The sequence below is a fragment of the Monodelphis domestica genome, chromosome 5, assembly GCF_027887165.1.
Source record: "Monodelphis domestica isolate mMonDom1 chromosome 5, mMonDom1.pri, whole genome shotgun sequence".
Classification (NCBI taxonomy): Eukaryota; Metazoa; Chordata; class Mammalia; order Didelphimorphia; family Didelphidae; genus Monodelphis; species Monodelphis domestica.
The window spans coordinates 38,376,783-38,390,917 of NC_077231.1; the positions used below are offsets into that span (position 1 = coordinate 38,376,783).

At 35.4% G+C, this 14,135-nt stretch overlaps 1 protein-coding gene across 1 annotated transcript in view; it reads left to right on the forward strand.

Annotated features, from left to right (window-relative positions):
- SENP1 (SUMO specific peptidase 1) overlaps positions 1-14,135 on the forward strand; it is a 76,705-nt gene that overhangs the window by 14,285 nt on the left and 48,285 nt on the right. The window contains exons 3-5 of the mRNA XM_056800629.1: positions 2,565-2,612; positions 8,419-8,549; positions 9,250-9,334. Coding sequence (XP_056656607.1) covers positions 2,565-2,612; positions 8,419-8,549; positions 9,250-9,334 — 264 coding nt within the window. The remainder of the gene's footprint in view (positions 1-2,564; positions 2,613-8,418; positions 8,550-9,249; positions 9,335-14,135) is intronic.

The window sequence follows — 14,135 nt, forward strand, 5'->3', positions numbered from 1 at the left end:
CTCTTTGCTTCCAGGCTCAAATGCAGAATTCTCTGTTGTTAGCCTGGTCCCTTCCTCCTTGTCTATTCTTCTTACTCCTTATACCTTTCCCCACTGCTGTACCCTTCAGTCCAGTGTCAGCAGCATCTCCTGCTGTCAAGCATGTCCCTGTGCTTAGAACACTGACTGCTGACCCAAGGCCCAACTCAAATCTTGCCTTCTCCAAACCGTCTTTATTCCTTATTTCCTATTTGCCTTGTGATGGCTTGCTGTGTGTATTTATTTGCACATTCTTTGTCCTGTTAGATGGTAAGCTCCTTGAGGGCAGTGCCTCTCTCTTTTATATCCTTACCATTTAGCCCAGTGCCCAATTCAGTGCTTAATAACTATTTATTAATTGATTGTCTATGTGACCTAACTTGTCTCAAAGTAAATATATATATTCTATACAAAGGGGAACAAACCAAATATATTTAAAAAAATTATATCTCAGAATCCTCCCTTCCCCAAATTCTCAGCCAACCTGCATACTACATTCTTGTGGTTGGGGTGGGGACTGTTGAGTGTGAAACAAAGGGTACAAAAATTTCAAAGAAAGACAGTTTTCGTTTTTACTTTCATCTCACTAAAATATAAAAATCAATAGGATAGGGAATCTTCTACCAAGGTGGAACCCTTCTGCTCTTAAAAAAAAACCAAAACATTCTTTTTTTGGGCAGTGAGAGAATGAATGCACAAATGAATGAAAGTTTATAATATGGATATGGTGTTAAGGAGAGGTACTTGGCCTGTATAGCCACCAAAGTGGTGAATAGGGACAACTGGAAGTAGGATGACATGTTCATCTAGGAACAGTTGGCAGAATTGACTTGACCTTGGTTCCAGAAAGAAGGATAGAGTTTAAGGCATGAATACCAGCTCTGTGATATTGAGTAAATAGTGAAGCCAAGGATTGCTGTTGCTTTCCTGAAACTATGGTCTTAGAGAGTCATCCTTCAAGCTGGTTGGGGAAGGGACCACTGAAGAAGTTTTTTTCAGGGCTATAAGGTGAAGAGAGTGGAGAACAATGAATGTTGATTTTTAAGTGACCTGCTTGATGGAATGAACTGTGAAAAGACTCCTTTAATTCTATGAGAGATCTGAAGACATTTTAAAAAGAAAATGAATGAGATATGGTGATCGGGAACAGTGGCCATCTCTTTTGTTCCCTCTCAGTCAATGGGTCATTTAAATTGTTATTTATATGATACCACATCTAGAATAGTTAAAAAAAATGAAACATTCTTTCATTTTTAATTCAAGTTGAAAAAACATTTGTTAAGCACCATACCATATACAAAACCAGTACTAGGTGTCAGAGATACAAAGAAGAGTAAGATAAATTCCTTGTCCTCAAGAATCTTATTATATTCTAGTAGGAGATATGTCTGAAAATAGAATACAAAAGAGTATGATGAGTACGTATGAGAGGTAAAGTTCATAATAAAGCAAAACAATCCTGTGAAGCAGGTACTGGAGTTATTATTCCATTTTACAGATAAGAAAACTGAGGCTCTGGGAGATTAAGTGACATGGACACATAGCCTTGAGAGAGGATTTGGCTCATTAAGCAACATAAAAGCTTAAATTCTAAGTGGGGAAGTCTTTAACAGATCTAAATGATTAAACATTGGTCTTTAGCGGTTCTAGGAAGAAGTTGTATAGTCTAACATGGTAATCTTTCTACTTTGTATTTTGCATTATTTCATCCTTAAGGGAATGTCTGTTAATGTCACCAGAGAAATAAAGAAAATTTCATATTGCTTAGAACACTGCCAGACTTTTCTCATTCTGGCTGTAGATAATTTATGAGTCCCTCAGGGCCAATTTTAGGTAAATCTGATTGAACTAGATGGTAGGCCTAAGTTCGATTTTTTTTTGTTTGTTTGTTTGGAAAGATTTGAGGTCTAATTTTGACTTTTTATCTTTATACTAGTTGTATGACTGTGAATAGATAATTTTATTTACACTCTATTTCTTCATTTATAAAATGGGGGGGTTGGACTAGTGATCTTTAATGTCCCTTCTAGATTTCCTATTTGTAGTATAGGCTATAGAGATAATTTTCCATTTACTTCAGCTTAGTTTTATTACTTTCTAATCATTCATTTTCCTGTCATAGATTTGTAGCATCATAACTCCAAAGTTGGAAGGGACTTCAGAAAAGACTATCTATCTTGTCCAGTACTCTTAACCTGATATCTATGACCTTGTTTTTTTCTTTCATATTTTGATAACTATTTCATTATTAATTAGTTTCCTTTGTAATGCTATGTATTTTATTTTATGTATTTAAAAACATTTTTCTGAGAAGGGGTCCGTAAGTCCAGCAGACACAAAAAAAGTTAAGAAGTACATCTATGTAGTCTAACCCCTTGTTTGTTTTGTATCTGAGGGAAACAAGGCCAGTTCCTCCTATATTTATTTTGTTTTTAATTAATTACAAAGACTAGATAGTACTATGTATGACTTCTTGTGCTACAATTATGAGTATATATGTACATATATTTAGTGTGTAATATTCCTTTGTGTTCTATCTTTTCTAGGATCCTATATCTTCTCTGAATTATATGATGTGAGAAGACTGGAAATGGGTAAGGGCAACCATATGAAGTTAAAAATATTAACTCCTGTAACAACTTAGCTGCACTAGAGATAAGAGAGCAAAGTTCTGACAGTATTTCTCATGGTTCTAGGAATTGTGTCTTTGTACTTGATGGTAATTTTAAGTTCTTTTTCAGTTTTAAATTAGTTAACATATACATAAACCTCATTTTGGCAGGGAGGTTTAAAATAGAACATTCGAGAAGTGTCTTCTAGTTTATCTTACAGGGGGGAAAAAGCAAAGTTTGGTAAGTCATCTGCTTTATGTGAATTTTTGGCTCTATTTAGGTGATTTTTTGAAATATTATAATTATAACATTTCCCACTGGTTAGTTCATAGTATTATTATTATTATTATTTTTAAACCCTTACCTTCTATCTTGGAGTCAATACTATCTATTGGCTCCAAGGCAGAAGAGTGGTAAGGGCTAGGCAATGGGGGTCAAGTGACTTGCCCAGGGTCACACAGCTGGGAAGTGTCTGGGGCCAGATTTGAACCCAGGACCTCCCATATCTGGGCCTGACTCTCAATCCACTGAGCCACCCAGCTAGTATTATGCCTTTTATTTATTTATTTTTTTGATAGAAGGGATGAATATGAGTACTAGAAGGCAATTTGAAAGAAATTTGAGATTACCTATAAAAAGCTGTAAGATGATATTGGCTATAAAAAGCTGTAAGATCTCTGATGTTTATATTCTGTTAGTTCCCTCCTTACTCTTCTTTTCTTTTTGTTCTTTTTTCCATTGTTTTCTTTTCTGCCTTCTCTTTCCAATTTTACTTCCCTCCTATTTCCCCACCCCCCATGTTGTTTGTTGTTTTTGTCATTGAATTACAATGGTTATTACCAACTTAGGCTGTATCTCTTTGGTTAGTATCAAATAGCACTGAGTCACAGGTGCCTAACAGGTTATCTAGGACAATGTATCCTGAGTAGAAATTTCTTCCAAAATATCCCCAACAAATAGTCATCTAACTTCCACTTGCAGATTTCCAGTGATGGGGAAATCCACTACGCCTGGAAACAACTCATTCTACTTTGTGTATCTTTAGTTTTTAGGAAATGTTTCCTTTTATTGTTTTGTATTCCTTTTATTATTTATTATTCCTTTGCATCTCTAAATCTTCTAACCATAGTTCCTTGTCCTTCCCTCTACAGACAGCCAAGCAGAAAATTCTTTCTCTATATAATTACCCTGAGATATTTAAGGACAGTTCTTGAGTTCCTTCTGGGTTTTCTTCTTGACATGCATATACCCAGTTCTTTGAATGGAGTCTTGTAACTATGCTCTTCAGTTCCTTCACCATTCTGGTAACCCTGCTACTAATATGTGTCTAGACAGAGGATAGATGGGACCTCTTTAACTTTAGACATACCACATTAAGGTGATCTAAGACAGAGCTAGTTCTTTAGCTGTCATGTCTGTGACAAGGAAATCACTTTAAAAGACTGATATATATTAATTTAAGGTCGCCAAGGAATTCAGCTATGTAATTCCTAAATGAAAACTCAAGTTAGCAGTCAACCTTTTATGGAGTTTTTAATTACAAACAGGAGGAAGAAAGGTATTAGAGAGAGAGAGAGAGAGAGAGAGAGAGAGAGAGAGAGAGAGAGAGAGAGAGAGAGAGAGAAGGCTGGGCCAAAAGGCCCAAGCCCTTAGATAGCTGAGGCAAAGAAAAGAGATCAGTCCCTATCACTCACGTGACCAAAATGGAGAAACAGTCTCAGGGGCCTCCACCTCCAGCCTCCTTCAGAGCAAGCTTCTCAGAGCACAACCTCTCAAAGCAAAACCTCTCGAAAAACCTCCTCTCGTCAGCCCTGCTATCTTTAAAGAAACCATCTAATTTCCCTCCCCTCAGTTCTCACATCTACCAATCACTGTCAATGTCTCCCCTGTGCCAATGGTGGTTCTAGTTTAACCCAGGACCGCCCAGAGGTCTCTCCCCTTTGCACATGTCTGTTGAAGGTCATATTCTCAAATAATTAAATCTTGATCCTTTGCTGCAGCCCTTCCTAAATCCTTTTACTCTGAGTAGGGTGGAGATTGTATTTTCCAAGACCTGGTTCTGTCATTCCAAGTATCTCTATTGTATCAATTCTAAAATCAATCATGACTCAAAGAACTTCCTGTTCTAAGCTTAAGCATAGGTCAAAGCCCTTTTCATTGTTTAGCAAAAGGTTTCTGTCCTAAAGTAGTCTTAAGTAGGGAGGAGAAGGATCCTCCCATGCCAAGGGGGTTCACATTCCAATAGAGTTCTTACTATCAGTAGGAAATTTTTTCCAGTATGAGATTTCCCAATGGGGAAATTTCCAACATTCATAAGTCTAAGAAATTTTAAGGTTTACATGTCACAATGCTAACTCATTGAACTTGCATTTGACTCAGACACCCAGATCTCTTTTACTCAAACTATTTTTGACCATGCTTTCCTTGTTCTGTACCTTTACAGTTTAGTTTTGAATCAAAGGGTAGCACTTGATATTTAACCTTAATCATTTTTTTCTTCTTTGATTCTGCCCATCATTCTCCTCTGTGGAGGTCTTTTAAAAACCCTTCTCTGTTTCCTAACATGTTAATTGTCCTTCCCAGCTTTCTGTCATCTGGCAGTTGGACAAGTGTACTTACTATTTGTATACTTTCATTCAGGACTATGACAAAATTTTGTATAGGTCCCAGGGCAAATTCCTGGGATACTCTTTTCAAGATGATGTAGACGATTTATTCCTTATTCTTGGGATCCAGTTAGTCAAACAGTTTAGAACCTACCTACTTTACTATATAGTCATATAGACATTATAAGATACTTTGACAAATGCCTGGGAGTAATCTCAATATTCACTCTCCATTGCTATTCCTCTTTTTGAGTGAATAACTAGTAACTCTATTGGAAAAGGAATGAGATTCATCTTTCACGATCTGTTAATGAAGCAGTGCTTAGTCCTTGAGATTACTTCTCTTCCGAAAATCATACCTTCTAGAATTTGGCAGCAATTGGATATACCCACTTGCTTATCATTTGTACTATCTTTATTTTTTAGAAATTGGTACTGTACTTTCTTTAAAAAATTTTAAAAATATATTATTTTTTATTTTTACCACTTATACATAACAAATTTCTACACAAGTTTCCCCAAGTTATATGATTGAATTTATCTCCCTTTTTCTCTTCCCGTCCCTTTCCTGGTGCTGGCAGGTGATTTGATCTGGGTTATACATATATTCTCATGCAAAACATATTTCCATATTGTTTATTTTTATAAGTAACTTTATAAAACCCAAACCCCAATATATATATATAAGCCTAAATAATATAAGCCCAAATAAACAAGTGAAAAATCATATGCTTTCATTTGCACTCTGACTCCAACTGTTCTTTCTCTGCAGGTGGATAGCATTCTTTTTCATAAGTCCCTCAAAATTGTCCTGGATCACTGTATTGCTGATAAGTCTATCACGGTTTACCATTCTACAGTATTGCTATTACTGTGTTTTCCTGGTTCTGCTTATTTCACTCTGTATCAGACCATGAAGGGCTTTCCAGTTTTTTGCTTTTTTTTAGCCTTCTTTCTTAGAATCAATACCATATATTGGTTCGAAGGCAGAAGAGTGGTAAGGGCTAGGCAGTGGTCAATATAGCTAGGAAGTATCTGAGGCCAGATTTGAATCTAAGACTTCCTGACTCTAGGCCTGGCTCTCAATCCACTGAGCTACCCAGCTGCTCCCTTTCCAGTTCTTTCTGAAATCATCCTGTTCATCACTCCTTACAGCACAATAGTATTCTGTAATATAATGGGCTTAACCATTCCCCAGGTGATGGACATCCCTTTGGTTTTCAATTCTTTGCCACCAAAAAAAGCAGCTACACATATTTTTGTACAAGTAGGTCCTTTCCCCTTTTCTTTTATCTCTCTGGGATACAGACCTAGTAGTGATATTACTGGATCAAAGGGTATGCACTGTTTTATAGCTCTGGGTATAATTCCAAATTGCCCTCCAGAATGGTTGGATCAGTTCACAGCTCCACCAGTAGTACATTAGGTATTGTATTTTCTTGCCTCTAGGTTTGTAGCATCTTTTTCCCTTCTCCATGATTTTTGAAGGATCACAACTAAATTTCTATAGCCACACATCAGCTTTTTCATTACCTTGGGGTGTAGTTTGTTAGGACCTACGAATCTGAATTACTTGAGGAGAGCTAGGTGCAGTTTGATCACCTTACCTGTTATGCATTTCACCTGTTGGCTAATCATTTTGATTCTATCCTTCACAGCTCAAAGCTTTTCCCCCTTGATAGAAAGGCAAAGTCAAGGTTAGACACTTCTCTTTATTGTCTTTAGCATTCATCATCAACCTCTTAGCTTGAGCATTCCTGATAATGTTTTTACTTTTTTATATTCACCCTTAGTTACCTGTCCCTGCTTTTATTTCCTAGTTGTATCTGGTGGAATTTATTATTTTGTAGTAGAAGTAATGGTCTTACTTTACATTCATTTTTTATTTAATTAATCAGTTTAGAACATTATTCCTTGGTTACGATAATCATTATTTTCCTTCCCTTCCCATAGCTGACGCACAATTCCCCTGGGTATCACATGTGTCCTTGATCAAATCCTATTTTCATGTTGTTGATGTTTGCACTAGGATGTTCATTTAGAGTCTACATCCCCAATCATATTCCCTCCACCCATGTAGTTAAGCAGTTGTTTTTCTTCGGTATTTTTACTCCCACAGTTTTTCCTCTGAATGTGGATAGTGCTCTTTCTGTAGATCCCTCTGAGCTGTTCAGGATCACTGCATTGCCACTAATGGAGAAGTCCGTTACATTCGATTGTACCACAGTGTATCAGTCTCTGTGTACAATGTTCTCCTGGTTCTGCTCCTCTCACTCTGCATCACTTCCTGGAGGTCGTTCCAGTTCCCATGGAATTCCTCCACTTTATTATTCTTTTGAGCACAATAGTATTCCATCACCAACATATACCACACTTTGTTCAGCCATTCTCCAATTGAAGGGCATGCTCTCATTTTCCAATTTTTTGCCACTACAAAGAGTGCAGCTATGAATATTCTTTTACACTTACCTTATATTCATGATTGGCTGATATAATTGCATCTATTAAGTCCCAGTTGCACCCTGTGGGTATACTTATTGTTAGGAAAGTCTTAAAAAAAGATCAAAGAAGCATATTCAGGTTAAAAAAGGAAGCAACAACAACAAAGATATATCCCATACTTAAAAAAAAATTCAAGAACACAGAGTTGAAAAATGAGTCAATAGAATTCATTTTTTAAATTTAAATGCAAAATAAGAGGAACTTTTTTGGAGGGAAGTTTGATTTTTAATAACTAACATTCTTAGTTTTTAATGCTTGGAAAAAAAACATTTTTTGTACTTTTGAAGCTTCTCTCTACTACTTTGCCTGTAGTATAGCTTATTTGTAAGTAGGCCAATTTCTGTACTGGAGCCCTTCCTTCTACAAATTAAGATTGCTTGCTGTTGGGTTAGAGTAGCCAGAAGGAGTAAGTCCACTTGTTTCATAGTATCATCTTTGGAAATCACTCGAATTATGTTGTATCCAAAAATTGGTTCTTTTTTCTTGTCTTTTCTAATCATTTGTTTGTTTGTTGGGGCAAGGGTGTGGGGAGAGGTTACTGGGTTATGCTTGTGGCATAAAAAAATTATGCATCAATAGAAGTTTTAATGAGTAAATTATAACCAAAAGTGTGAGTTAGCAGAAGAGAATTTAGATTGAAATATACTGTAAAATGGGCTGATCTGTGTTCTTTCCCTTAGATGAAATTTCTGATACTATGAGGATGGATTCTGGAGAAATAACTTTAGTGAACCACAACACCATATTCAAAACACATCTCCTGCCAGAGATAGGTTTTCAAGAAAATCAACTTTCACTTTCTGACCGCCAGGTTTGGAATCATTCTAACTTATTTAAATGTTTTGTCTTTTTCTGTACAAGTGACTATTATATCAAATTTTACAGATAAAGAGTATCAGTGCTGATTTTTTTAGTGTTTGACATTTTGCAGATAAAGCATGTATCAATTTACTTAGGAGCTCTTTGGAGCTACAACACTGAGGAAACATGCTACATTTCTGAATAGTTACTGAACATTATAGCTCAAACATAAGTTCTCTAATAAATGAATAAAGTTGCTGAGCAACAGTAAAATGTAGCTGCTCTGAGAGCCTCAAATTGAACTGTTGCTAATAGCCTCTACCCAAAGACCTCTGGGAAGCAAGCAGTATCCACTGGTGAGCCATATTTTACTTTGGTGCTTTGGGCTATGGTTTTCTCAGAAAAGGATGTAGAATAACTTCATCATTCAAATTAGTGGCTGTGTTTCATATCATGAACATGTTTTGAATCAAAATAAAATCTTAAAACAACTTTTGAATTATTCCTTTCTTTCTAATTTTTATATCCTTATTTTATATTTTATATCCTTCATTAAACTCCCAACGCTTTTTCCCATTCTCACATTTTTGCTTAAATTTCTTGCTTTCTCACATACATGTTATAGTCTTACTTAATGATAAAAGTTTCCTTCATATAAGTTTTTCTTATCTGCAATCTGATTAAAATTGTTTTTTCTCTGTTTTATTTAGGGTTTGCCTTCCAGGGCTGAAAATTTGAATCCATCTTTTACTTGTTCCACAAGGAGTTCAGTATATAACCCAAACTATTATTCAGGTACAGTGTGTTTCTTAGAGTCACAAAATGTACTTTTAATATAGTGTGTTTCTAATAGAATATAGTAACTATTTCTCAAAGTTTAGCTGTTGTCAAGAATAATGTGTCATTTCTCTTCCAAAACATTACTTTTCAGTTCTAGTCAGAACTAAGGTGGCCATTTATTTGGATGTTTGGTCATTCAGTTGTGTCTGACTTTGTGATTCTATTTGGGGTTTTCTTAGCAAAGATACTAGAGTGGTTTGCCATTTTTTTCTCTATCTTATTTTGTATATGAGGAAACTGAGGCAAAGGAGGGTAAGTGGCTTGCCCAGGGTCATAGAGCTAGTAAGTGTCTGAGCCCATGTTTGAACTAAGGTCTTCCTGACTTCAGACTCAGCACTCTCCAAATTATTCATAGAGTTTCTTTCTAATCCATCCTTCTATTTCACATTTACATTTATGTTTGAGGAGAAAAGTAGTGGCAGTTGGGGAAAAAAATTATGGTTTTTTTGATGATGTACAGAGAACTCGGCTTAATATTTAGCCTATCAAAATATATATGTGTGTTCTGGGGGCAGCTACGTGGCTCAGTGGATTGAGAGCCAGACCTGAAGACAAGAGTTCATATCTGGCCTCAGACACTTCCCAGCTGTGTGACCCTGGGCAAGCCACTTAAGCTCCATTGTCTAGCCTTTACCACTCTTCTGCCTTGGAACGAATACACAGCAAAATGGAAGTTAAGGGTTAAAAAAAAAAGAATATGTATGTGTTCTTCAAGAAACTGTGGTTGGGACCCTTCCTACTGTGTGACTCTAGGCAAGTCACTTAACCCTAGTTGCCTAACTCTTGCCACTTTTCTGCCTTAGAATTGATACTTTGTTTAGACAGAAGGTAAGAGTTTCAAAGAAACAACTGTGGTTGGGTTTTAAAAGGTTTAACTTTGAAATGAGAATCTTCCCCAAAAATTCCTTTAAAATTCCAGTGAAAGAGGAGTGCAAAAAAGGGAGGGGACATTATTAATCATAAACCGTGATACTTGACTTTAGACCCAAGTTTATTCATCAAGATATGTTAGCCATAAATTGTTTTTAGCACTCGTTATAGCCATTCCTATATAGTCATCCTACATTCCACTGGTGGCAGGCACTTTCCTGCACTCCTCTGGGCTGTCCTTATTTTCTGACTCGCCAGGTTCCTAACTCTGATATTCTCATAGAAAGGAGGTTAACTAATCCTGTAGATAAGGAGCATGATAGAGTGCCATTGATCTCTGAATCGGGCTCCATAGAGGAGAGAGCACTGAACTGGGAGTAAGGAGATTCAGATCTGAATTCTGAGCCTGCCGTTAATTTGAAATGTGACTTTTGGACTTCAGGTAACTTATAGAAAATAAGGAGGTGGAGAATGCCCCTTATCATTGCTATTATTTAATATTGTACTAAAAATACTAACTTTAGCAATCAGAGAAGAAAAAGAAATTGAAAGTAGGCAGTAAGGAAACTAAGTTAGCACTCTTGGCAGATGAGAGGATGATATACTTAGAATATATATATATCCTAGAATATGTAGAATATATCCTAGAAAATCAACTAAAATACTAGTTGGAATTATGTCCAAAGGGCTATAAAAGAATGCATTATCTTTCAATCCATTATTACCATTACTATATCTGTATCTCAAAGAGATTTAAAAAATGAGAGAAGGACCTGTTTGTACAAAAATATTTATGTCTGCTCTTTTTGTGGTGGCAAAGAATTGGAAACTAAAGGGATATCTCTCAGTGACCCAGGACAGTTCTGAGGGACTTATGAAAAAGAATGCTATCCACCTCCAGAGAAAGAACTGTTGGAGTAGAAATGCAGATAAAATATGTCATTTATCTCTTGTTTATTTGGGTATGTGACTTGGGGTTTTGGTTTTATAATATTATTCACTTAAAAAAATGAATAATATGGGAATATGTTTTGCATGATAATACATGTATAACCCAGATTGAATTGCTTGTCAGCTTTGGGTGGGGGGGAATAAGAGAGGGAGACAATTTGGATCATATAACTTAAGAAAACTTATATGGAAATTTGTTATTAAAATAAAAATTATATTTTTCACTGTCCCACTGAAAAGATTGAGGTGATTAATTTTTAACTGTGTATTCATTTTAAAATTTCTCCTTAAACCTACCTATGTCCAGTCCATTGTGTATCTTGCTAGGTTTTTTAATTTGTTTCTTTTTGAAATTTCTTTTGGTCTTTAAGTAATCATTACCTTAGACACCTTGACCTTATCTGTTGACTGGATCACATGAAGGTTATTGGTCCATCTGTCCTGTCCTTATGACTATATATGAATATTAGCTTTTTTTCTGATTCTGAGGTACTTTTCCTCACACAAGACATTATATCTCTAAATTTTGAGCATTTTCCCTGGCTCTGTTCACATCCCTCATCCCCAGAATTCTTATATCTGGCTTTTCTCCCCATCTTCTCCTTTCTCTGGCTTTTTCCAGTTTCCAACTAAAATCTCACCTTCTACAAGAAACCTTTTCTACACACTCTTAATGTTATTGCTTTCACTCTATTGATGATCTCCAGTTTATCTTGCAAATATCTTTGATTTGAAGTGAACTTTGGAAGAGGGACTATGTTTTTTGTTTACTTATTATTTTTTGCCTTTCATTTAGCACATTTGATGACTGAAATAGAAATGTAGTTGGGTAAGTGAGGAACTCTGGAGTCATAACAATTCTTAGTCTTAGAATTTATGCTTGTCTTCTTGAATCAGATTTTTAAAAATTTAATTCTCTATCAATTTGAGACCAATATTTTAAAAAGAGAAAGAACACAATGCAATGGGTAGAGAACTAACCTTAGAGCCAAGAAGACCTGGATTCATATTCTGTCTCTTAACACATACTGCCTCTCTGACCCTGGGTAACCTCTTAGGTGACTCTCTTTAGATGGAAGAATGTGCCAGACATTTGCCTTGGTAGAGGGAGTAACCTCACTTGGGAGTTCCCTGCACCAGTGAGCTCAGAGTTACAGATCTTCTTCCTGTTCTATTTTTAAATATCTGCTTTTGAATTATTGATGAATTAAACAAAAGAATATTCTTGATTGCAGGAAAATAATAACCTTTTAGTATCGTGAGTCTAGATAATCCAGATAATTTAAATTCTTAAAGCACTTTAAACTTGGTTAAGACCAAGAAGGAACACAAAAATTTTTTTGTTCTGAACAAAGAAAAATAGCTTAGAATGAAAATGGTTTAATTTGCACATGTGCCTTTGAGCTTAAAATTATTGCTCCTGAAGGTACATTAACTTTTCAGACTCTATACCAGCGGTTCTCAACCTCTCAATTTGTAGCAGTTTTAAAGTAGCCACCAAAATAATATTTTGGTTTGGGGTCACTGCAACATGAGGAACTGTATTGCGGGATCATGGCATTAGAAAGGTTGAGAACCACTGCTCTATACCATTTACTAAGCTATGACCACTTAAAAAAAATCTGAACTTAACAAAGAGTATTTCTACATACATAAAACAGAAAAAAAAATATTTCCATGAAACTATGGCTTGATTTAATATAGCTTGATTTTCTTTTTTTAAATTATATAATGAATTTGATATAGATCTTTCAAAATTATCCTGGTTGTCTGTAATTCCTTCTGTTGTCTTCTGTGCATTTAAAATAATGCTTTAATGACCTTTTCTTTCCTTTTTGTTATTATTCTTAAGTCTTCAAAACATTTTGTATAATTGTTCTGGTTCTGCTTATTTTGCTCTGTACCAGTTCATTCAAGCCTTCTCTGATTTCTCTGCAAACCATCCCCTTTATTATTTTCTTTTGAAGCAGTAATATTCCATTATATTCATATGCCAAAATTTAAGTCATTCTCCCATGTGAAAGGCACTTCCTTTGTTACCATTTTTTTTGACTAAGAAAAAGAGCTGCTTATAAATATTTTTCCACATATGGGTCCTTTTCCTCTTTTTTAAAAATCTCTTTGGAGTATAAACTTAGGGTATATATAGTTCAATGATTTCTTGGATGCTATTTACTTTGAAGATATCTTATTGCAGTAATTTTAAAGTAGATATTAAACTTAGTGCATCTCCAAAAAAGGGAGCCATTGATGCTCACCTTTTTGGCAAGTTATTGCTTAATATGTTATCTTAATCATGACATTTACAACTTGACTTCTCAGTAATGCCAGAATCCCAGATCATAATCTTCTAGGACGAATATGTGTGGTGCTCCCTGATGGAACCTGTTTGGCTTTGCTTGATCACTTCAACAGCTGAAGAGAATTCTATGATTTCATTAAGACCCTGATAAAAGCAGCTAATTCTGGATGTGATGACTCCCTGGTATCATGTTCTTTGAGCCTGAACCTTCTATCACATACCATTGGGAAGGTCATTCTTCATCAGCTCTGGTCTCAAATTTCATGCCTGTCAGGATAATTTAGGTTTCTTGACAGACTTATTCCTCAAATAGATATCAGTACTTAGAGACTATTTCTTGGTTAAATTTAAACAGAAGAGTAAGATGGTCAAAGGTCAGTACTTGCACCCTGCATTTTAGGATTTGCTTTCTATGGCATTGTTTATAAGACTTCCATTATTTTGACCTTGTTGTGAAGATAATACCAAGAGTTGAAAGAAATTGATAGGAAAATACATTTGGAATTTCTTTAAGACAAAGAATAAAAATGTTACAAACCAATTTTGATATTGTTATTAATTTCTTGTCATTAAGCTAAGATTAGTTGATAAAATGTCATTTTGTGCTAACCTAAATAGCAGCATGTTTTGAAA